Source organism: Microcebus murinus, chromosome 11 (assembly GCF_040939455.1).
Source record: "Microcebus murinus isolate Inina chromosome 11, M.murinus_Inina_mat1.0, whole genome shotgun sequence".
NCBI classification, from domain to species: domain Eukaryota; kingdom Metazoa; phylum Chordata; class Mammalia; order Primates; family Cheirogaleidae; genus Microcebus; species Microcebus murinus.
Window position 1 is genome coordinate 84,813,295 of NC_134114.1, and position 24,749 is coordinate 84,838,043.

Sequence of the window (24,749 nt, forward strand, 5' to 3'; positions counted from 1 at the left end):
GCTGACGCCACGGCACTCACCCTAGCCTGGGCAACAAAGTGAGATCCTGTCTCAAAAAAAAAAAAAAAAAAAATATATATATATATATATATAATCAAGTGCTATCAAAGAAATGTTAAGATGCAATGATGGAGAATAATGGGGAATGGGGACAGCAGGAGGGAGATTTACTTAGGAAGGATGGTCTTTTTGAGGTGACATTTAAACTGACGCCTGAAATAGAACATGAAGTTAGACATGTAAACAACAAGAGGGAAGGTCTTCTAGGTAGTCAAACCAGCGTGGACAAAGCAGTGAGGCAGGCAAGAGCTGGAAGTGTTTGAAGAGTAGTTGGGGGCAGTGTCAACAAGTAGAGAGGCCACCTGGAACAAAATCCAACTGCTACCATGACCCCAAGGCCCTGCCTGATTCGGCCCCTCCTGCCCCCAACCAGATCTTCTCCTACTGTCCATGCCACCTTTCTGGCCCTCTCACACCTTAGACTTATTCTCACCTCAGGTCTGTTTTGCTGTCCCTTTGTCTGAATGCTTCTGCCCACAGCTCTTCCCACGGCTCCTGGACTCCTGTGATCAGTCTGGCCTCACATCAAATGTCACCTCTAGAGAGAGATCGCTAGTCACTGCCCCTCACTCTTTACCATCTCTCCGTGGTTTGCTCTCTTCCTATCTCCTATCACCATTCAATATTATTTTGTCAACTTATTTTAGTCTTTTATTGTTATATTCTTTCCCACTGGAGTGTAAGTTCCAAGAGTTTATATTCCTTATTGCTGTAATCCTAGAGTTTGGAATGGTATATAGTATATAAAAGAAACCCAAGTGATATTGTTTGTTGAATTAATGTTGGATGAAATTAAGCTGCAGAGGTAATGCAAGGTAAAGAACTGATCAAACTGTATGAGACAAAGGGGGAGGATTTCCCGGAAAGAGGTATGTTTTGAATTAAAACTTGGGAAGTGCTGGGAAGCAGAGGGCGCGGCTATAAAACAAGAACTTGTTCATCTTCGTTTTTCCACTAGATTATGAGTTCCTTTAGGGCTGGTGCCGAGTTTTATTCATCTTTCTATCATTACAGCCTAGCCCCGGGCCTGGCACATAGTGAGCGCTCGACAGACGTTTGCAGAATAACTGTAGTGTGTGCAGAAGGATCTGTTAATTGGGCTGCAGCACAGCTCAGGTAAAGGGAGCAGCTCTGATCGACTCAAACAGCTGGCTTCCGGAGCAGCCATGGCCGACAGTACCAGAGCGTGAAGCAAGACCCCACCGCGGGAGCGCAGAGCCAACGCGGCTGCGCATTACAGCGCCCTCGTACCCCGGCCGTGGGACGCCAGCACTCTCCACGCACGCATGCGCGTTGTGTTCTTCCCACCTCCAGCAAGATGGCGGAGGCCAAGTAGCGAGGGGGCGGGGTGTGGCCGCCGGAAACCCGGCCGCTGCTGGGGGGGACCTGCGGGCGAAGGCCCGGGAGCAGCGGGCCGAGGCTGGCGCGATGCTGTTCCCGGGAAGCGTCGTTGGCTATTGGTGAGGAAGGTGAAGCACGGAGTTGCCTTCTCCGGCCCCCGGCACCCCCTATGTACGCCTCCGTGGGCTCGGGTCCGGTCGCCGCATTGCCCGCTTCGGTACCACCCTCACCTCTCGGCTCCTGGAGCTCCGGCGGCGGCTGGGGCTGTGTCCGGCGGGAGAGGAAGAGCCCGGGCGGCGCCCGTGCTTCTGGCCGCGCGGCGAGCGTCTGGCAGGTGAGTGAGGCTGCAAGCATTGGCGTCTCCTTTCTCGGCTTTGCCCGGCCGCTGCTTGGGATCCTCCGGTGCTCGGCCCGACTCTGCGGCTTTCTTGTCTCCATGTCCCGGGTCTTTACCCCCCGCACCCCATTCAGGCCTCCGGTTGGCCCTTGGCTTTGCTGGTCTTGCATTCCCACACAGTGAGTCGGGGTCGCGCCGCCCGCCGCCCTCCACCTTTCCGGGCTCCCGATGAAGCTTCACCCGGGCGAGCGGTGCCCGGCTCGCGTGAGGTGGGTGGGTCGTCGGCCCCTCCTATTTTAGTCGCTTCCCCGTCTTCCTCGTTTCGACCTTGCTTCCTCTGAAAGTTTTTTAACTCTCTGCCTGGGAAGATTACCCGGATAGCCAGGCATGTGGAGTTACAAAGAAAAGACTGTTATCCAGAGGCCAGTGAAGGGTTTTTTTTTTTTTTTTTCACTTTGATGAGAGAATCGAGTTCCCAGAAGACTGGGATGGTTTAGAGGAGTCTGACTTCTTGAGCCAGCGAACTCCTGCAGGGTAGAGGAATGGTGCTTATGATGGCAAATGATTGTTCAAAATCATTCATCTCTTTAGGCTGTAGTAAATCTTTGGTTTCTGAGGCGAGGGCGTAAGTTTTCCAGATCTATTGAAAGAATTGGGAAGTGTTAACGTTCGTTTTTAAAAAGGAGACCTTGCACTGGAAGACATCATGTAATGGCACAAGAAAGGATAAGTAATGTAATTCTTTTATTCAATGTTAGCGTAAATTACCCACTGAAGTCTTAGAATTCCATATTGTACAGGCCCTTTGTTTTATTTAGAAAGGACTAAGATGGAGAAAATCTTTTTTAAGCTCAAAACTTCTCAAATTACTTGTAGTCTCAATTGTTGGTGCTGCTTAACAATCCTTAGAGTACTTGATATTTTCTATAAAATATAGGCCTGTGCCAGGCTGAATTCTCCCTCCTTTACTACTGGGGCAAGGGTAGTCAGAATTATTGGTATAAAAAACTGTCCTGAATAACATGGTACCTTGCCAGAGTTTACATGTGAAAACTGCAGGATCAAAGTGGTAAGTGAAAAAAGTGGCCATGGCTAATTCTCCCATCTTTCCATGCAGTGGGAAAATGTGTCAAAAGCCCCAAAATTGTAGAAGTAGGATTAAAAATATAAATGATAGCTAGCTTGCCCTTTGAGATTGTGAATGGGTGGGCCTTTTTAATTAACATTAACTTGAGCAATATCATTTTCTTGAAGCTAAGCTAGGGGCTCTCCAAAGTTATTAAGCACAAACTATTCTTGCCCTATTAGAATTGTACGCTGAAAATCTTTAACATGTGAGTTATAATTGGCCTGACAGATTTGTTTACTTTCCGTTCTGCCTCATGACACATAATCTGCTTTTCCTTTTGCTGTAGACTTTTGACCTTTTAATGAATTTTTAAATTTTAGAGATAGAATTGTTTTGTTTGAAAGGAGGAGGAATATTTTCATGTTTGACTGTCATATGGGCTAATTTTGTTGCGAGCCTTCACTTTTCTACAACCAAAGACTGCAGGTTTTCAGAGCTGGTTGTCTCTCAAATTCTGTGTTTCAGTTTGAAGGGATAGTAAGTGGCAAAGTAGGGTCTGCGGTGCCTTACTGAGCCCAATCAGTGGTTCACTGCCTTTGGTAAAATGATTTTGAAGCTCTGTGTCAAAAACCATCTCTGACCACACACTCTCCTTAAAATCTCTCACTCTTCCACTCTTATGGAACCTTTTTTTTCCCTGTCTCTCTCAGTTTCTCCTTATGAATCCTCTCTGTCTCTCTATTCATCCAACCCATTAGCCTACTGCTGATTTCATTTGCCTCCCTGTGTAAACAGGATCCCATGGTCATCAGTTTTTGCTAAGCTCTATTGATGGCCTAGAATTCTCCACTTTCTGTAGACTTACCTTTCTAGTCTCCAGTCCTGAATAAACCTCATCACTAGCTTTGTCAGTTTGACCTTTGAAATCCTGAGGGATGCTAGAGACAGCTATATAAGGATATTGGTTGGTTTTCATGCCAGTTGGTGCTCTCTGCTGGGTCTTTAGTGTTGTGTTCCTTTTTGTCTCGTATCCTAAAGGGTTTTATAGCAAATAACTGGATCTCTTCCTTTACTGGGAAAAATCTCAACCATCTGAGGTATATTCCCTCTACTTCTCTCGTTTGGTCTCATTATCATCTCCTTATTTACTAATATCTCAGAGGAAGAAATATCCTTCCTTCCTTTCTAGAGCAACTTCTTCCAGATGTGTGATCATCCCTTCCCAACTTACTTTCTCTAGAAACTGTCTGTTTCTCTAGAAATTGTCCTTTCTCTAGAAACTGTCCATTATCATTTCTTGTCCTCCTCCTTCAGTCTCTCCCTCTCTAGCCTACATACATGCTTATATCTTGTCCAGGGCTGCCAAATGCAAGTGCTTGTGCCACTCAACTCTAAGAGGCCATTTGGAATTTTGAGTCTGCTGTGACACTGTATTTTTATTCTTTTCCTTAAAGATTCTTTCATCCCAAGAGTTTGGTATAGTAGGAAGAACACTGACTTTTGAGCCAGATGGATATTTTGATCTTGGTTTTAAGTCTTTAAAACCACTTAGAAGCTATGTGGTTTGGGCATGTTATTATTCAGACTCCATTCTGTGAAGTAGGATGTTATATTTACCTCACAGGATGGTAAATGAAGGAATTAACACATGTTAAATAACCATCCAAGTGTCTGGTACACTGTGGCCTAGAATTCTTCTTTCCTTTGAACTCTGACTTTGTTTACCATTTCACCACTGTACTTGCTGTTTTAAAGTCACCCATGACCTCCTAATCACCAAATCCAGTGACATTCCCTGGTCCCTTGGTTTCCTTGGGCCATTTGTGAAATAGACTCCATTCTAGAGTAATAATATAATCTCATTTCTTTGTTTTTCTGCATTGTACTTCCTAATTGCCCATTTCTCTGAAAGTTTCTTCACATTTTTGATACCATCTCAGCTTCATTTTTCTCACTAAATATAGCTGTTGCCTATATCAGTTAGCTTGCAAATGGCATTTAAAAACAAAAGGAACATTTTGGCCCATGTAATTGGCAAGTGCATGGATACAATTGGTATGAAGAGTGGTTTATTCAGAAGTCATATCATTAGGGCTGAGATCCCATTTCACTGCTGTCCTGTCCTCTCAGCATTGTCCTCCTGTTTGGGCTTTATGTTCAAACTAGCTTTCCTCCTAATAAAAAGATCACTACCAGCAATGTTTGTGATACAGCAACAATATTCATGTTATAGTCGTCTTCATTTACTTCCAAAGGGAGAGAGAAGGCTTCTCTTCTCCTAGTCTTTTCCCAAGAGTCCTAAGCTCCACTTTGATTAAACAAACATAGAAGATCATACTGCCAGGCCTGTAACAGTATCTTTGTCCAGAGGGATGGAATTAATATGTGTCCTGGCCAGGGGAGTGAATCCTATCTGAAAATAAGAACTGCGAGACAATGCAGGGAGGTGGAATGGATTTTGGTGAGATAACTAGTGTCCTCAGGGTTCTGTATGCTTTTCACTGTGGGTTCTTTTGGTAATTGTATCCTTTATGATATAAATTCTCATTTCTGGGTGGGTGTTTCTCAGTTCTGTAACTCTACTTCCCATTTCCACTACTTGCTGTATGTCTCTTATACATACTGCCATTAAGTTTAACTCATACTCCACCTACCCTTACCTACTGTGTTTGTATGTTCATGTGTGTATTTGTATTCCTCTTCCTCCTGGTTTCTTTTTTATAACTATCTTTCTCTCAACCACCCAGTCTTGAAAAGCTACAGTCATCTTGGTTCTTTTCCCACTGTCAGTCACTTGCCAGATCTTGAATACGTCTTGTAATACTTAAGCCCCAAGTTACATAATACCCCAACTAACTGATCTAAACAGTATCAAACATAAAAAGACGTCCAGAATTAGAGGATTCCATGGTTAGTCAATTTAGCTGCACAATCATGTTATCAAGGATCCAGAAGCTTTCCATCTTTGCTCGCCTATCCTTAGTGTGCTGACCTTTGGGCTCAGAGTTGATCCATCATGGTTGCAGATGGCTCTTTCTGCTTTAGGCATCACATTCTCACACAGCTACCAAAGACAGGTAGAAGTTTGTCCTGTCATCTCTTGATTAGGCAAGTAAATCTTTCACAGAAACTACATTTCAGATGTCCATCTTGGCATGCCCATGCCTTAGTTGCAAGAAGGCTGGGGAAAACCAATAAAGTGGCATTTCAGTCTAGGAATTGGGTAGGCAGATGGCTGAAGAGAAAGTTAACAGTATCAGTAACAGTATTGTATGGAGACATTTAAGTATTTTCAGATAGTAGTAGCAAACTTAAAGCACTGTTTACCCCAAGAGTTGATGTAAGCTATACATAGGATTTTGCCTAGTCATTTAGGTAGTCATAGATGACTGGTTAAAATGGATTATTATGTAAAATTAGAATATTGAGCGGTATATCCTAATTCTTTAAGATTAAGGCTAAATATATTTAAGCATACCTGGTGGAGCCACTGTGAAAAACAGGCATATGTAACAACTATTATGAAATAGAATTGGGGATAGGAGATGGTTGGAAATATTATATGGGGACACTTTTGGTTGTCAAAGTGGTTGTGAAGTCCTACTGATAATGAGTGGATAGAGGCCTTGAAACACTAAGCATCCTGTGATGTTTGAAAACAAACACAAAACAAAGAATTGCCTCTTAAAAAATACCACTAGTTCTCCTACACACAAACACACTGAAATTAGCAAAAACTTTGCCTTTTGAAAGAATTTGCTGAGATTCATCTGTGTTCTTATATTGCAAGTGACAGAAAACAAAATTCAGACTGGCTTTAAACAAAAAAGGAGTGCTTACATCTTGTAGTTAAACTAAGGCTTCACCCAGTGGCTCACATGAAATCATCAAGGACTTGGCTCAGTTTCTCTATGATTCCTTCTGCTCTGTCATTCTCCTTGTTTTGGTTTTATTCTTGGGCTAGCTTATCTCAGGGTAGCAAATTACTGTAGCACTTTCAGACTTAATACCCTCATTTCACATATAAAATAAAATGAAAAATATCTTTTGTATTTGATATTACAAATATTTGTTGAGTATCACCACTGAAAGCTTCCTAAAAACCCCCTTAAAAAGTTTATCAGCTCCTCTGTCATGCTCCAACTTTACAATCTATCTGCCTTTATTATACATCTTACTCTGTGGATATTATTTTTTTGTCTCATGCATTACTCTGTGTTGTCTTATGTATTACTCTACCTTGTCTTAATTATCTTTGTATTCTTCATTTCTAAATGTCTAGGGCACTCTTTGTCTAAGTGGTATACAGAAACCATTTATGGGAAGAATTATTGAATGATTTTGTACCTAACGCAGGAAGGAAGGTTATGGGAAGGGGCAGAGAAATATAAGAAGGCCCCATTCCTTCATCAATTGTTATTGAATCCTGAATTATGTACATTGTACTCCTTTTACCATTAAAGTATGTATATGATGCTTTTGTGATTATAGAGTATGAATTCATTTGAAAGCCTTATTGAATTCTAGTAGTGTTTTTGTCATTATTTTCTCAATAACACTAAAGCAATTATTCATTTAACAAAGAATTTTTGAGGCCTGCTGGATGCAGATATGTGGCAACAAGACTGAGCAAAACAGAGCCTGTGCTCTCTTTCTTAGAGCTTAAATTTTAGCTGGGGACATAGTAAACATTATACATGCACACACGCAGACACAAATAATATCAGGTGATATATAGACCTTGAAATATAAGTTCAGGAGATAAAGAATATCAGGAGATGCTACTTTAGATAATTTGGTAGGGGAAGGGCTTTTTGAGAGGTCCAAATGAATGAGGTGATGGAGCCGTAAAACTATGTTCATGAGTGAGAAGGCTTGGACGGTCCTTGTCAGGATTTGAAATTAATGTTATGCTCGCCTCATAAAATGAGCTAACCCTCGTTTTCTCTTCTGGAAGAGTTTGTATACAACTGGAATGATTTCTTCCTTAAATGTTTGTTATAACATGACAAAGAAACCTTCAGGGCTGGGAGTTTTGTTTATGGAATTGTTTTATTTTTTTAATTGATGCATAATATTTGTATACATTTATGGGGTACATACAATATTTGGATACATGTATAGAATGTGTAGTGATCAAGTCAAGGTATTAAGAATATCCATCACCTCCAGCATTTATTATTTCTTTGTGTTGGGAGGAAAGGTTTTTAATTACTAATTCAATTTCTCATTTTTAAGCCTATTCATTCAGCTCTTTGAGTCTCTTTCTCCTTTAACCGTAATCTCTCGTTTTCCTCTGGCTGCTTTTAGGACTTTCATCTTTGTCTTTTACTTTTCTTTTACTAAGCTGTGATTAGGCACAGGATTCTTTGGGCTTCATGAATATGTGGATTGGTGTCTTTATCAGTCCTGGAAATTTCTTAGCCATTGTTTTTTTAAAAATATTGCCTTTGCTTCATATTCTCACTGGAGTCCTTTTGGGACTCCAGTTTAGTACAATATGCCCTCTTTTCTGGTTTTTCCTTTCTTTTTATCTTCAAGGCTTCATTCTGCATGGTTTCTTCTGACTGATCTTCAGTTCACATTTTTTCACCTGTATCATCTAATCTGTTGTTAACTCATCCAGTAAATACTTAACTTAGGTTATTTTATTTTTTTGGTACTACCGTGTTTCCCCGTAAATAAGACAGGGTCTTATATTTATTTTTCCTCAAGAAGACACCCTAGGGCTTATTTTCAGGGGATGTGTTATTTTTTTTTAAGTATGGTACAACAATCTACATTTATTCATATATAGTTGTTGTCTTCTTCTGGAACATTATCATAATTCTCCAAACCCCAAATTCCATTTTGAATTTCTTGCGACTCTATTTCCTTTAGAACCATTGGCCCCAGTCTCTCACGTCGAGCAGTAGAGCTGTCATGGAGCACATGAGAAGGACTGGTCATCTTCTTTACCGCTCCGTGTCTTCTTTACCAATCCATGACGAAATGCATGGGTTGTGCAGATATGCTGTGTAGCCATGCTCATCATTAGGTCTTATTTTTGGGGTAGGGCTTATATTGCGCAAAATGCTTAGAAATCCTGCTAGGGCTTATTTTGTGGGTAAGTCTTATTTTCGGGGAAATATGGTAGAAGTTTTGTTTTTTTTTTTCAAATCTATGTCACTTTTTATAGTTTTCAGTTTTAAGCAAAAATATTTATTTGACTTTTATCTCTTTGAATCTAGTAAACCTAATTATTTTTCCAGTCTGTGTCTGATAACATCAATGTTGCAAAGTTTGTTGTAGAAGTAATTTGATGTATAAGATGAAGTTAATCTTTCTCTAAAGAAGATTTTCATTTGCTATTGCCAAGTTCCTGGAGGTGTGAGACCATCTTAATCAAATTTCAAATCTTTAACTTTCCTGGGCCACCTAGATGACTTGAAACTGGTCTCAGTCCATGGTATCCTTCTGGTTTCTTTCTTTTTGTTTTATGTTTTGTTTTGAGACAGGCCTTGTTCCATTGCCTCAGAGTTTAGTGGTGTCATCATAGCTCACTGCAACCTCAAACTCCTGGGTTCAAGTGATCCTCCTGCCTTAGCCACCTGAATAGCTGGGATTATATAGGCGCACACCACCACACCAGGCTAATTTTTCTATTTTTTTTGTAGAGACATGCTCTCACTCTTGCTTAGGCTAGTCTCGAATTCCTGGTCTCAAGTGATCCTCCTGCATTGACCTCCCAAAGTACTAGCATTACATGTGTGAACCACCCCACCCAGTGTTGGTTTCTTCTTACTTTTAGGGTGCAGCCCTTCAGAGTCTCAGCCCAAAGCCAAGGATGTTTTCACTGCATTCCTCACTGTTGGTTGGTTTCAGACTCTAACTTTGGTGTCCCACTTCTGCAGTGCAGGCAACAGACAACAAAGCTCAGCCTCTTAAATGTTGCATCTTGTTGACAAACTCACAAAAGGCAAAAACTGAGATTACCTTTCTAGGTTCCTGATTTATAGTAGATTTTCATTTTATAGTAGATTATTCATTTGTCATTATGTTGGTAGTTATTTGATGTTTTAAAGATTATTTGACTATCTTATATAGCTTTTAAAATTGTCGTCAGAAGGATAGTTGATCTGAATTGCCTGGTCTGCTGTTTCTTTTTTTTCTTTTTCTTTTCCTTTTTTTTTTTTTGAGACAGAGTCTCACTTTGTTGCCCAGGCTAGAGTGAGTGTCATGACGTCAGCCTAGCTCACAGCAATCTCAAACTCCTGGGCTTAATAGATACTACTGCCCCAGCCTCCCGAGTAGCTGGGACTACAGGCATGTGCCACCATGCCTGGCTAATTTTTTCTATATATATTAGTTGGCCAATTAATTTCTTTCTATTTATGGTAGAGACGAGGTCTCGCCCTTGCTCAGGCTGGTTTTGAACTCCTGACCTTGAGCGATCTGCCCACCTCAGCCTCCCAGAGTGCTAGGATTACAGGCGTGATCCACTGCACCTGGTCTGCTGTTTCTACAAGTGAAAGTACAAATATTTCATTGACTGACTTGTTCAAGGATGACTTGACATTTCTACATTAGTCATTCTTGTGTATTATGGCCCCTTTTATGGTATAAATGAGATACCTGGAAAAGGTAAAACTTAAGCTATGTTTGCCTTTTAATACTTTGCAAAACCCCAGGGGAAGGAGGCAGAGGGTATTTTATTTGACTGGAGAAGTAAATACTTGTGGTATGTGAATAGTACATTTGGATAGGACTTGTCCTTCCTGTAAGCAAATAGAACATAATGTGAACATTTTGACATGAGGTGTATGGGAGAGAGGGAGAATGCACTGAGCTGAGGAGGGACTGCAAATAAATTTTTCCTATAGTATTTTTGTTGGAAGTTGAGATTCATTTTCAATAATTGTGACAGCTCTCTATATGCCAAGTGGGTATTGAGATTTTTATTTATTTATTTATTTTATGTCTCAGGGACAAAATATGATTTTAAAAATCTTATCCATCTAATTAAAATTGTATGTATTGTTTGCATTTATATTCTGAGATTAAATCTATTAAATATAGAGGTCAAATGCACAGGTAGAAATTCTAGGCAAACTAAGCCATAGTAGTCTTCACATAAATTGACATTCTTCTGTGGTTGGGAGGTATTGAAAATTTAGTATAACATACCAATATATTTTTATTTTATAGATATTTGACTTAATGTTAGTCACAGCCATTAGTATGAAATGTCATCCATTTCCTCATGATTAAATTGATATGTCAACAAAATACAAACTAGCTTTCTTGTAAGAAAACCTACAATTCCTGTGTTTGTTCACTTGATTTTTTTCTCTCTGCTAAGAGAAAATACTAAGTTGAAAATTCATATTAATTATAAGTTCCTTTGCTTCCCTTCTATATTAGATTTAAATAGCTATTTGTTTTAAATTTGTTCACTTGCCTTTAAAAAAACTGAAGAATGAAATGAGGCAGACAGAGAATTTTAGAACTGGAAGAGACCCTAAATAGCATTAAGTCTCTCATTTTCCCTCCCATCCTACCCATCTCTTTTTTAAGCATGTGGAAAAAGAGGCCTAGAGAAAATCAGTGACTTGACTTGCCTAAAGTTATACAGAACTAAAATCCAGATCTTTCCTTCTTCATAGTTTCTTGATGTTCTTTTCAGCCTTATGATGCCATTATCTGTACAAGGCATAGCTAAGATGATGGTTTATTCATAACTTTTAATTATAAATTATTAATACATCTGATTATTAATATATTCATTACAATTGCAGTTAATTTTATATCCTAAATTCAATTTATGAGTCTGGTGTTTTAATGCCTTCAAGTCTGCTGTCTGTAACTAAATTCAGAATCCATTGCACAAGTGAAGCTATTGGCCTTTGATAGGAGCAGGGGTACTTGGGTAGGAGAAATATGCAGGAATTTTTCTCCATTAGCTTTTATATTTTCAGTAAAGTTAGGTGTTCAACAGAGAGTGGAATAGATAATAAAATAGGTCTGTTACAGGTTTGGGGAGACAAAAAAGGTATGAAGAATTTTAGAGTGTGGAAACTCAAACTTTCTAAGAAACATAGGAGCCCTGCTAAGCAGTGTTGGATATCCTTTCATGTTTATGGTTGTGAGTTTAAAGTGAAACCCGCCAGCCTTGTAACCTGATTTTTCTCCCTTCCTGTATAATAAGCTGCTGTGGTAGAGGTGTGCAACCAGAGTTGGGATTTTACTAGGTAATAGAGGGAAAGAGGAGTAAGAGGTTTGAGTGTTCAAAAGAGAGTGGTTATTGTTGGGTCTGAAGAGCAAAGTGAAGATGAAAGTAATGGATGGGGAAAATGATGAGATCATTTTTTATTTGGGATTGGAGAGCTCAATAAGGTCAGAGAATGTTGAGTTTAGAGATAGTAGAATGAACTAGAGGGATAGATACAGTTCACAGACTGGAAATGTGTTATTGGGATATTTGGTTAAGATTTTTAAGTTGATGCAGTTATTGATTATGACAAGGCCCTGAGTGATCATGGAAGTGGGTGTTTGAAAGTGAAGAAGTTAAGGAACTAAGAAGCCAGAGTATCAGATGAGTAATCCACATAGTCTTTGAAGTCACTGAGAGTGATAATGGGGGTAAGAATGGAGAGGAGTGCTGGGGGCAATAGAGGGTACATAGCTAAGTAGCATGTCCGAAGATCTTGAGTGTTTAAGGAAGTAGCAGAAATGATTTGGAAGTGGTAATTGGATGCAAGGAGCACATCTTTTGCCTCCCTCTAGACTCCTTCAGTATCCTACCCTATCTCCTGACATACAGTGAGTGCTTGGATGTGAGAAAAAAAAAGTCCTCTCTTGAGAAAGCTGCAAAGAAAGTAGTATTATCACATTTCAACTAAGTAGGTAAAGACAATATTCACTGAAGAGCTTGAAGTTATAGGGGAGTTAGTTGATTCATTTATTGGTACAGTAATCTGTTGTATTTTTAGTACAGTAGTACTGAAGTAGTATACTGTTTGATTTTGTGAATTACATAAATTTCTGTGCTATTATGGTAAATATTTTAAACACTATCAAACCTGTTATGGTGAAATTCAGATGTTCTTTTGTGGAAGGGGAAAACATAAAATAGTAGTAGTTCAGAAATCCAAATATCTGCCATGGTCCAATAGGAATAACATTGACTGTAATGATTATTTCCTCAGCCCTGCCCACAAAAGACTGTTTATTTCATATGTAATTATTAACTGCCGTATCTACCGTGGGTAACATTGAATAATGCTATTTCTAGAGAAAAAAATGTGTTCAACTTTTGAATTTGGGATGTCAGGAACATTTCATCTCTTTTTTGTTGCCCTGGAGTAATAAAAGTTTTCCTTTTTACCTTTCCATTACTACTCCTTTCTTACTTTTTGCCACACAACTAAAGTGGGACTTACCTACTTCTAAGCTACTCTAGAGGGCTCTAGTGAGGGTTCAGGGTTTAATGATTAGAAATGAGAATAGAATTCACATGAAAAAGAGAGCAAAGTTTCAGGAATTTAGGGGATAAGGAACTATCTGAGAAATAGTTTGATCTTTTAATGGCTCTCTATCACTAATCCTAAAGCAAGCACAAAATGTTTTTGGAGTTTTATGGTCTCTTATTATTAGTAAAGATGGAAAAATAAATCAGAAATAAGCAGGCTATCTTGTGCTTGTTCTTTTTTTCTTGTATTTTTTAAGGTGAACTTTTCATTCGTTCAATAAATTTAATTTCTACTAGATAGCTGGGACAGGCCTTGTCTAGTTATGAAGATAGAGCTCCTTGTTCAGAAGTTCACAGTCTAATGGGGGGAAATAGAAGTTGAGTTGATAATTGATTTAAGTGCTGTGGGAACTTAGAGGGAAAAACACCTGGCTGCTTGGGATAGAGACAGGTTCACAAAATTGGGTATTAAAATATGCGAGGTAGTTCATTCATATTCTACCAGTTTTTGAGTACTTACTTTGGACCAGGCACAATACTAGAATACTGTTGGTAATGCAGTGATGATATACAAGACAAGAGCCTTTTAGTTAGGCAGCTCAGAAAGAAAAAACATTAAACAGGTAATCCCAAGTGTGTGGTAAATGAGACAGCTGGTAGTGCAGGGACCTCTAGAAGCATTGGAGTGGGAATCAGGGAAGATCTAACTCTGGCAAGGGGACTTAGGGAAGGCCTTTGGGAGATGTCATCAAAATTGGGTTCTAAAAAATGGGTCCACATTAGCTAGGTAAAAAAGCAGAGGAAAGAACCTTCCAGTAAATAAAATAGTGTGGGGCTGAGAAAAAGAAAATAAAAATAAAATTGTGTGTGTGGTGAGTTGGTGGTGAGAGCACAAGAGTCCAAGTGGTTGGAGTATAGCTGGAGTTGGTGAGTGAGTAGGGGTAGGGATGTACAGGTGTGAAGGGCCCAGATCATAAAGGACCTTACATGTAGTGCTAATGAGCTTGGACTTGTATTTTGTCACCATTTGAGTGCTATGAAAGGTAGAAAAAATTATCTTGAAGAGTCTTTCTAGCAGCTGGAAGTTATGGATTATTTTTGATAAGTATAGCTTAGGGCTGTTTTTTGTTAATGTAAAAGTAGAACAGGTAACTGTTAAAGATTTACATAGTAAAAGAATGCCACTCAGTTCTGCTCCCCAGAGGAAACCACAGTTAAGTTTCTTGAGTATTTTTAAAAACATTTCAAGCAGTATATTTTTCTTAATTCTTTCTAGAATAGTGTTAGAAAAAAACTATCTCAAAAGCAGAAGGAAAATCAACTCTCCTAGCTTCTAGGCAAATAGATTTTATATAGACCATTTCTGTAAAATAAACGGTTGACAAATTCAGCCAAGTTATTTTATGATTGCATAGGAGACTCTTTTAAAGATCCTTGCGTTCTCTATTATTAATATATATATTTTTAAGTATCAAAAAGATCCCTTTTCTATGCAAGTTCCAAGTATTTTATTGAGCAGATCTGTTTGAATTAAATAGCAGACCTTCTTTGGAAAAAGATTATGAAAGTCTTTACCATATTGTATGAGGTACAGACTGGTTTGGGATCAAGGTGCTTATTGATAACTGGTGTCTACTGAGAAAGATATTTGAATGTGAAATGAAATTTAGTCCAATTCTTAAATCTTACCTTTTGCTTCTGTAGAGTCTATGTGACAGCTGAAATGACTCTCCCTGACCTTGGAGTACTTGGCAGAGAGAGTTTAAAAAGACTTGTAAATATGAAATTTTGGTTTTAAAAACATTAATCTATGTCGAAAGAGGGAATTACATTTATTAAGTAGCCTTGATTTTATTTTCTCTCTTCCAAGAACATAATATTAAATGTTAATTATGAACTCTTTTATTAAGTGATTCAGTTTCCTAATCCTTAAAATGAATCTATATATTAGGTACTATTAGAGGTAGTCTAGGTGACCCAGTGATTTCTGAGTTGATCGACACAGGTTAGTAATACTAGGTAGATTTTTTTTCATTTTACTTAATAATAAGTTTGGACTACTGAGCCTATAATAGCAAACATTTATCTTCAGACATTCAGAAGCAAAATGACTTTATAGTCTATACTTTTCTTTTTATTTTAAAATTCAGCATAAAGCAAGAGAAAGAGAAGACATTCAAAAAGGGAGAAAATAGTATAGAATTAAGCAATGCCATCTGTAATTGGTATATAGGGTATTTAAAAAGTGTTTTTATTTCCTCATTCAAGGTAAGAATTTGGGGATATTGGTATGAGAATAAGAGTCTTTTGATCCAAGGACTTAGTTTAAAGTTCTAATAAATAAATGCCATTATTACAACCTTTATTTATTGTTTCATATACACCAAATTTTGTGAGGTTTCTTTCCTTTTTATTTTTTAATAGATTTACGGGGGTACAAGTTGAGTTCTGTTACATGTATATTTTGTATAGTGATGTAGTCTGGCCTTTTGGTTCACCATCATCCAAGTAGTGTGCATTGTACCCCATAGATCATTTTTCATCCCTCACCACCTCTCTCCCCTTGTGAGTCTCCACCATTTATGATATCACTTTGTATGCTCTTGTGTAGCTGTAGTTTAGCGCCCACTTAAAATGATAACATGTGGTGTTTATTTTTCTGCTCGTGAATTACTTCACTTAGGATAATGGCCTCCAGTTCCATCCAGGTTGTTACAAAAGAAAGACATGATTTCATTCTTTCTGATTGCTGAATAGTACTTCATGGTATCTGTCACATTTTCTTTATCCATTTGTCAGCTGATGGGCACTTAGGTTGATTCCATATCATTATGATTGTGCTACAATAAACATACAAGTGTAGGTATGTTTTTGATATAATGATTTCTTTTTCTCTCGGACATACCCAGCAATTGGGGTTGCAAAATCAAATGGCAGATCTACTTTTAGTTCTTTGAGAAATCTCCATAGAATTGTACTAATTTACATTTCCACCAATAGTGTATAAGTGTTTCCTTTTCACTGCATCCAAGCCAACATCTATTGTTTTTTGGCTTTTTAATAATGGCCATTCTAATTGGAGTAAGATGGTATCTCATTGTGGCTTTAATTTGCATTTCCCTGATGACTAGTGATGTTGAGCATTTTTTCATGTTTTTGGCCATTTGTATATTTTCTTTTGAAAAATGCCAGTTCGTGTCATTTGCCCACTTTTTAATGGGGTAGGTTGTTTTTTTTTTCTTGGTATGTTTTTTGAGTTCCTTGTAGATTTCTTTGTTGGACATACAGTTTGCGAGTATTTTTTCCCATTCTGTTTTACTCTTTTGATTATTTCTTTTGCTTCTTTTTTAGAAGCTTTTTAGTTTAATTAAGTCTCATTTGTCTATTTTTGGGTTTTTTGCACTTGCTTTTGGAGTTTTAGTCATAAATTCTTTGCGTAGGCCAATGTCCAGAAGAGTTTTTCCTAGGTTTTCTTCTAGGATTTTTATTGTTTCATTTCTGACATTTAAGTCTTTAATCCTTCTTGAGTTCATTTTTGTATATGGTGAGAAAGAGGGATCCAGTTTCATTCTTCTGCATATGGCTATCCAGTTTGCCCAGCACCATTTATTGAATAGTGTGTCCTTTGCCCAGTGTTTGTTTTTGTCTGCTTTGTGAAATATCAGTTGGTTGTAAATATATGGCTTTATTTCTGGGTTCTCTATTCTGTTCCATTGATTATTTGTCTACTTTTATGCCAATTTAATACTGTTTTGGGTACTATAGCCTTATAGTCAGGTAATGTGATACCTCCAGTTTTGTTCTTTGCGCTTAGGATTGCTTTGGCCATTTGGGCTCTTTTTTTGGTTCCATGTGAATTTTAGAACCGTTCTTTCTAATTCTGTGAAAAATGACATTGGTATTTTGAGAGGAATTGCATTCAATCTGTAGATTGCTTTGGGCAGTGTGGTCATTTTAACAACATTGATTCTTCCAGTCCATGAGCATGGGATGTTTTTCCATTTGTGTCATCTACAGTTTCTTTCATCAGTGATTTGTAGTTCTCCTTATAGAGATCTTTTACCTCATTGATTAAATTTATTCCTAGGGTTTTGTTCTGTTTGTTTTTGTTTTTTGCAGCTATTGTAAATGGGATTGAATTCTTGATTTGATTTTCCAGCTTGGTGGTTGTTGGTATATAGAAATGCTGTTAATTTTCGTACGTTAATTTTATAAGCTGAGACTTTGTTGAATTCATTTATCAAATCTAGGAGTCTTTTGGAGGAGGCCTTAGGGTATTCTAGGTATAAGATCATATCATCAACAAACAGATATAACTTCCTCTTTTCCAATTTGGGTACCCTTTGTTTCTTTCTCTTGCCTGATTACTCTGTCTAGGACTTCCAGTACTATGTTAAATAGAAGTGGTGAAAGTGCGCATCCTTGTCTTGTTCCAGTTCTCAGGAGGAATACTTTCAATTTTTTTCCATTCATATGATGTTGGCTGTGAGTTTGTCATATATGGCTTTTATTATTTTGAGATATGTTTCTTCTATGTTGAAATTTTTTTAATTTTTTTTTTTTTTTTTTTTTTGAGACAGAGTCTCACTCTGTTGCCCGGGCTAGAGTGCCGTGGCATCAGCCTAGCTCACAGCAACCTCAAACTCCTGGGCTCAAGCGATACTCCTGCCTCCCAAGTGCTGGAACTACAGGCATAAGCCACCATGCCTCGCTAATTTTTTCTATATGTTTTAAGTTGTCCAGCTAATTTCTTTCTATTTTTTTAGTAGAGAGGGGGTCTCACTCTTGCTTAGGCTGGTCTGGAACTCCTGAGGTCAAATGATCCACCCACCTTCCGCAGCCTCCCAGAGTGCTAGGATTACAGTCATGAGCCACCATGCTCGGGCAATGTTGAGTTTTTTGAGGGTTTTTATCAGGAGGGGATGCTAGATTTTATTGAATGCTTTTTCCGCATCTATTGAGATGATCGTATAGTTTTAATTTTTAATTCTGTTCATGTAGTGAATCACATTTATCGACTTGAATATGTTGAACCATCCTTGCGTCCTTGGGATGAAACCCACTTGATTGTGGTGAATTATCCTTTTGATGTGCTATTGGATTCAGTTTGCTAGTATTTTGTTGAGGATTTTTGCATCCCTATTCATCAGAGATATTGGTTTTCTTTTTTGTTGCATCCATTCCTGGCTTTGGTATCAGAGTGATACAGACTTCATAGAATGAATTAGGAAGGATTCCCTCCTTCTTGGTCTTTTGGAACAGTTTCAGCGTTCCAAAGGATCACGATTGGCACCAGTTCTTCTTTGTACATCTAGTAGAATTCAGCTGTGAATACATCTGGTTCTGAGCTTTTTTTTCTAGGGAGATTTCTTATTACTGATTCAATCTCACTATCTTTTATTGGTCTGTTCAGGAGTTCTGTTTCTTCCTGGTTCACTCTTGGGAGGTTGTATATGTTCAGGAATTCCACCTATTTTCTCTAGGTTTTCTAGTTGTGAGCATATAGCTGTTCATAAGTCTCTGCTGATATTTTATATTTCTGTGGTGTCAGTGATAACATCTCCTTTTTCATTTCTGATTGTGTTTGTTTAGATGATCTCTCTTCTTGATTATGAAATTTTGTTTTTAACATCAATTAAAATTGAGTTTTTCCTTATCAATTCTGATGTATTTCAAGGGCTGATTTGTATGTTATAAAACGATAAATGATTTACCAGGTAATCTAGGTGTTTTATGATATTTTAAATGGTAAAGAAATAATCACTTAAATCCTATTTTTCTGGGATAGAGGCTTTTTTTTCTTTCGGCATATTATGGGGGTACAGATTTTAAAGTTTCAATAAATGCCCTTTCCCCCTTCCCCCCACAAGTGTGAGTTTCCAGCATGACCATCCCTCAGATGGTGTGCATCTCACTCATTATATATGTATATACCCACCCTCCTCCCCCCTCCCACCTGCCCTATACCCTATTACTGTAGTACCTATGTGTCCACTTAGGTGCTACTCAGTTAATACCAGTTTGCTGGTGAGTATATGTGGTGCTTGTTTTTCCATTCTTGGGATACTTCTCTTAGTAGTATGGGTTCCAGCTCTAACCAGGAAAATATAAGATGTGCTATATCACCGTTGTTTCTTAGAGCTGAATAGTACTCCATGGTATACATATACCACATTTTATTAATCCATTCTTGGATTGATGGGCACTTGGGCTGTTTCCACAGCCTTGCAATTATGAATTGTGCTGCTATAAACATTCGAGTGCAGGTGTCTTTTTTGTAGTGTCATTGGATCTTTTGGGTAGATGCCAAGTAATGGGATTGCTGGATCAAATGGTAGATTCACTTGTACCGCTTGGAATAGAGGCTTTTCTAAAAAAAACTTTCTATATGCTCCTCTTTCTTGAATCCTTAGTGATGATAGTATAAACATTTGGTGCTGTTTTGCTGACCTTAAGTCACTGAGTTTTTTTGTGTTAAAATTATATCTTTATGAATACAATTTATATTCATATTATAAAATACAAACAAGGTAAAATTGTACCTTCAGGAGCAATCTTGTAACTGTTCAGGTTTTAGGTAAAGATCAAAGTTAAAAAATATTAAAGAAGACATACTTAAAAAACAAGGGCAAGCATACAATCTTGTTTTAAACATTTAACTTTAAAAAGTTACTCAGGATTTTTTTCTCTACTAGGAAAAGGATCGTTTAAAACATTGTATGTTCTAAAACTGCAGCTTTACCAGATTAGGACACGTTAAGAATTTAGAAAAAAAAGTCTCCTTACTTATATACAAATATTTGGATATTTCGTTAGGTAAAGTGGTTGCCAAAGGTGATTTTAGTTTTTATTTGGGTTTTTGGTGGTGATTTTTTGCAGTAGAATAAATTCACATGTGAAATGTTTTTTCTTTTATTAACAACATGGAATTAATAACTTGTCAAATTTTCCAAAATGATACCAAATAAAATAAAATTCCTTCTATATCATAGAGTATATAATTTAGTGGGTTTTTGTTTTTTTTTTGTAATCATATTTTCCAGTTGAAAAAGCTTTTGGCTATTAAATTTAGCTGTAAATTAGTAATAGTATACGTATGGTTTCTTATTATTTCTCCTCCGGAGTAGGGACTAGAAATTAGTCCTGTTAATCCTTGTGGATCTTGTTCTAATCATGTATCCCTTCTATTTAAAACACGTTTTTTTAATTGCCTATAGGATGAAATCTGAATTTTTTAACCTAACAGATAAGATTGAAATCTCTGCCCAGAAGAATTCCTAAACATTGCTTCAAGGCTAGTTCTGTTGCTACTTTCTCTCTGAAGTCTTTCTCAATTACCTAGCCAATCTCCTGTTCTTTAACAAGCCATTGCCTTGTATTAAAACTTTTGTTGTAAATGTCTTAGTCCCCTGCTAGGTTATAAGTTGATGTCTTATTCATTGTTCTAGCATCTACATTCATACATTGAACAAAAAGCACGAAACACTGTTCTAGATGTAAGGGAAACAACAGTGCAGTAAAATCTAGTTTCTTGTTCTCAAGGAATTTATATTCCAATTTGGGAAATAATGATGAGATAGGCAAAATTAAACAAATACACAGATATATAGATGGAGCTTTTCAGATCTCAAATACTTTGAATATGAAATTCCATGGTATATATGTAGAAAAGTTTGAGGATGGTAGCAGTGTTGATAAGGTGATCATGGATGGTCTCTTTGAAGATGTGACATTTATGCTAAGACCTTAATGATATGGAGGAGCAATCATCTGAATATTTGGTAACAAGAATTTCTGAGGCTGAAGGAAAGTAGTTCTAGGTATAAGAAAAAGGGAAGGGAGAGGGAATGGGGAGGCTGTAGGAGTGGGATCTAGATTATGCAGAGTTATAAGCCAACATAAATAATTTGAAATTTATTCTAATTTCACTGGGAAGCCAGTGAAGGGTTTGAACTTTTTAAGGGCCCATGTGATTACATTGGGTCTACCCAATCTCCCTATTTTAGGGCCAGCTAATTAATAACCTTAATTACATCTGCCAAGTTCCTTTTACCATGTAATGTAGTATATTTACTAGAGTAATACACGGGGCAAAACCTGGGGGCCAAAATTCTGCCTAATTTTGCATAAATAGGTTTTATTTAACCTAATACCTATTTAATATCTTATAAGAACAGTGAAGCAGAACTAACTCAGGATAGCTGTTACTGAGTCATCACAGTTTTTCTGATTTTTGTTTGTTTTGCTTTACTGATGTACCCACTACCAGGCATTATCCTTGTATTTGCACACCCTTGTCCCCTGTAATATAACCCCAAATTCTGTTTCTCTTTATTTGTTTAGCTAAATTAACATTATGATGTCTCCTGCATTAAAGAAACTTTCTTAAAGATGTCGTCCCAGAAGGATCTGTATTTTCTCACTGATAAAGATTTATGGATAAAGGGGATTCATTGTGGATTCCAAAAGGCTATTTTCAAAGCTGTTTTAGTTTCTGATTATAAAAAATACATTAATTCAATAAATATTTATTGAGCACCTACCACTGCACAACCAGGTACTACAGTAAGCATCAGGTACTACAACTAGCTTTTTATAAGGGATGAGGCTACAGGCTGCTCTAGGAAATGCCATAGGTGAATCTAATTTAGTTAAGTGTAGGGACACTCATGAGGCCTAGAGGGTGAGGCAATATGATCAACATTGGCTTGAGAATCATACTAACACTTCACTGTGTTGTGGCCTTGGATAAGTTTTGAAGTTTCTTTGAGCCTTAGTTCTTGATGTGTGTGAATAGTGATATTTTTATCTCTACAGAAGTGTCATTGGATTATACATATGAAAATGAGATTATACATATGAAAATGCCTAAGATAATGTCTACTATTGGTCTTAGAAGCATCTTTATCATGAAACTAGTGAAGTTTAATGAACCTAATTCCATGACTCTTTCTAAGGCCCTTGCAGTTTTGAGTAAATTTTTATTTTTCTTAAGGAACCCTCCTCCCATATTTATATATGCTTCTGTCCTCCGCAAAATCTGAATCTGCCTTTGGCTGCAGGTTAAATGAGAAATAAATGTTAATTTCTCTCTCCTTCAAATGTTGTGACTTCAGTTTGTGTCCAACCTAGTATTTAACTTAAAAAAATTATAGAAATTATACGTGTTAAGATATGGGAATTTTTTTTTTTCAAGACAGGATCTCACTCTGTTGCCCAGGTGGGAGTGCAGTGGCCTCATCATAGCTCATTATAACCTTGAACTCCTGGGCTCAAGCAATCCTCCTGCCTCAGCCTCCCAAGTAGCTATGACTACAGGCACACATTACCATGCCCAGCTAATGTTTCTACTTTTTGTAAAGACTAGGTCTCAGTCTTGCTCTTGCTCAGGCTAGTCTCGTACTCCTGGCCTCAAGTAATCTTCCCACCTCAGCCTCTCAGAGTGCTAGGATTATAGGCATGAGCCACTGCACCTAGCAAAGTTATGGGAATTTTATAAATTTAAAATTCTATGCCCAGGAAGGATCATTTTGACATTTTGGTTATCTCTTTCTGGTTTTCACTGTGTACATGTATAATTCACTTTTTTCCCTGGAATTCATATTTTATTTATTCTTATTTTTTTGATTCAGGATATTATGGGGGTACAAATTTTGGTTACATGTAATGCATTTGTCTTGCCCAAGCCAGGGCTACAAGCGTGTCCTTCTCCCATACAGTACGCTCTGCTTCCATTAGTTCCATTACCCCTCTACCTGACTGGCACCCAGTGAGTATTAGTACCATGTGAACACCATAGTGTTGATCAGTTAGTACCAATTTGATGGCAAGTACACGTGGTGCATGTTTTCCCATCCTTGTGATACCTCACTTCAAAGGATTGTATAATTCATTTTTTAAAAAGCTAGTTTGTATTAAACATATAATATTCTGCATTTTCACCTAATAGCACATGAATTATATAAAACAATTATATATTGTGTAATTATCTAATATAACATAATTTTAATCATCCTATAAATGTTCCAGAGGAATGATTAACCAAGCTGTTGTTAGCAATTATTGAGGTTTTTTTCTGTCATTTAAATAGTGTAAATAATGTCGAATATCTTTACATTATATATCTTTGTGCATGTATCTGTACAAAGAATAATTTCTTTTAATTAGGCTTGCTTGGTTATAAGCATTGTCTTTGCCTGTTTTCTGCTGCAGTAACAGAATAACTGAAACTGGGTAGTTTATAATGAACAGAAATTTATTGGTTCATGATTCTGGAACCTGGGAAGTCCAAGAGCTTGACACTGGCATCAGGCAGGAGCCTTCTTACTGTGTCATTTCATGGCAGGAGGAAAGGGAAGAGATGCCAGAGATCAAACTTGCAGCCTCAAGCCCTTTTATAATCAGCATTAATCCGTTCATGAGAGTGGAACAGGAACACCTCCCATTAAGCCCCACCTCCCAACACTGTTGTATTGGGAATTAAGTTTCCAACACATGCTTTTTTTGGAGGACATATTCAAACCATAGTAAGCATTTTAAAACATTTTAAAGACTTTTGAAAGATATTGCCTATTTTCATGTATCCTCACTGACCCTGCAATATTACTTTAAAATGTCATTGCCTGTTTAATAGGTGAAATGGCACTCCTGTTTTTATTTCCAGTTCTTTGATTCCTTAATATGATAAAACATTTTTCTATATATTTATTAGTGCTATATACTTTTTCTGATGTTCATTTCCAGTATGTATACAAGGTGCCTAGAAAGCTTTCTGATATGCATCATGAGATACAATATAAAATCAGGTGTGGGCTCTTCCCTGTAGATTTTTGTAGTCATGAATGGGATAGGAGATGTACACACAGAGGTACAAAATGTGTTTGTGCCATAAAAAAGGTAGGAACAGTGGAGAGAAAAAGATGGTGAATTGACTCCAAGTGGGATGGAAGATTATTTCATAGAAATTTATGTTTGAGCTGAACCTTAATTTGAACCAGTAGAGCAATTAATAATTCTTTACTTTTAGAAAATATTTCACAGTTCATAAAGCTTGCTCACAATTACACATTTGATCCTTATAACAGCTCTGTAAAATAAGCCTAACAGATAGTTATTCCCATTTTACAAATATGAAGGAATAGTCAAGTCTTAGAAAGGTTAAGTGACTTTTCCAGAGTCATAGAGCTACAAAATGAAAGATTCAGAACTTAAACCTAAATCTTCAATCTCCATATGCTGAAGCCTTCTAATATATCACATTAGAGTATCAAAGAGCTGTAAGAGTAAGAAGCTGTAATTTTTAGAAATGGCTGATTATTTAGTTAATTTGATTATTTATTAAGATAAGAGTTCTGAAATAGTTGGAGGGAAACCTATAGTGTGGTAGGCAGAATAATCGCTCCCCAGAGATACCTACTTCCTAATCCCTAGAACCTGTGAATGTTAGGTTAAGTGACAAAGGGGAACTAAGGTTGCTAATCAGGTGATGTGAA

General features: G+C 37.4%; 1 protein-coding gene across 8 annotated transcripts in view; it reads left to right on the forward strand.

Annotated features, from left to right (window-relative positions):
• Window positions 1-1,344: 1,344 nt before the first annotated feature.
• Window positions 1,345-24,749, forward strand: part of APC (APC regulator of Wnt signaling pathway) — a 125,465-nt gene continuing 102,060 nt past the window's right edge. For 6 of the 8 annotated variants that reach the window (XM_012763756.3, XM_076008270.1, XM_012763754.3 and 3 more), the window contains exon 1: window positions 1,345-1,735. Coding sequence is in view for 4 of the 8 variants with exons in the window: in XM_012763754.3 (XP_012619208.2) it covers window positions 1,571-1,735 (165 nt within the window). In the remaining 4 variants the exon portion in view is untranslated. The remainder of the gene's footprint in view (window positions 1,736-24,749) is intronic. The other 2 variants (XM_012763759.3, XM_012763763.3) reach the window with 1 other exon arrangement.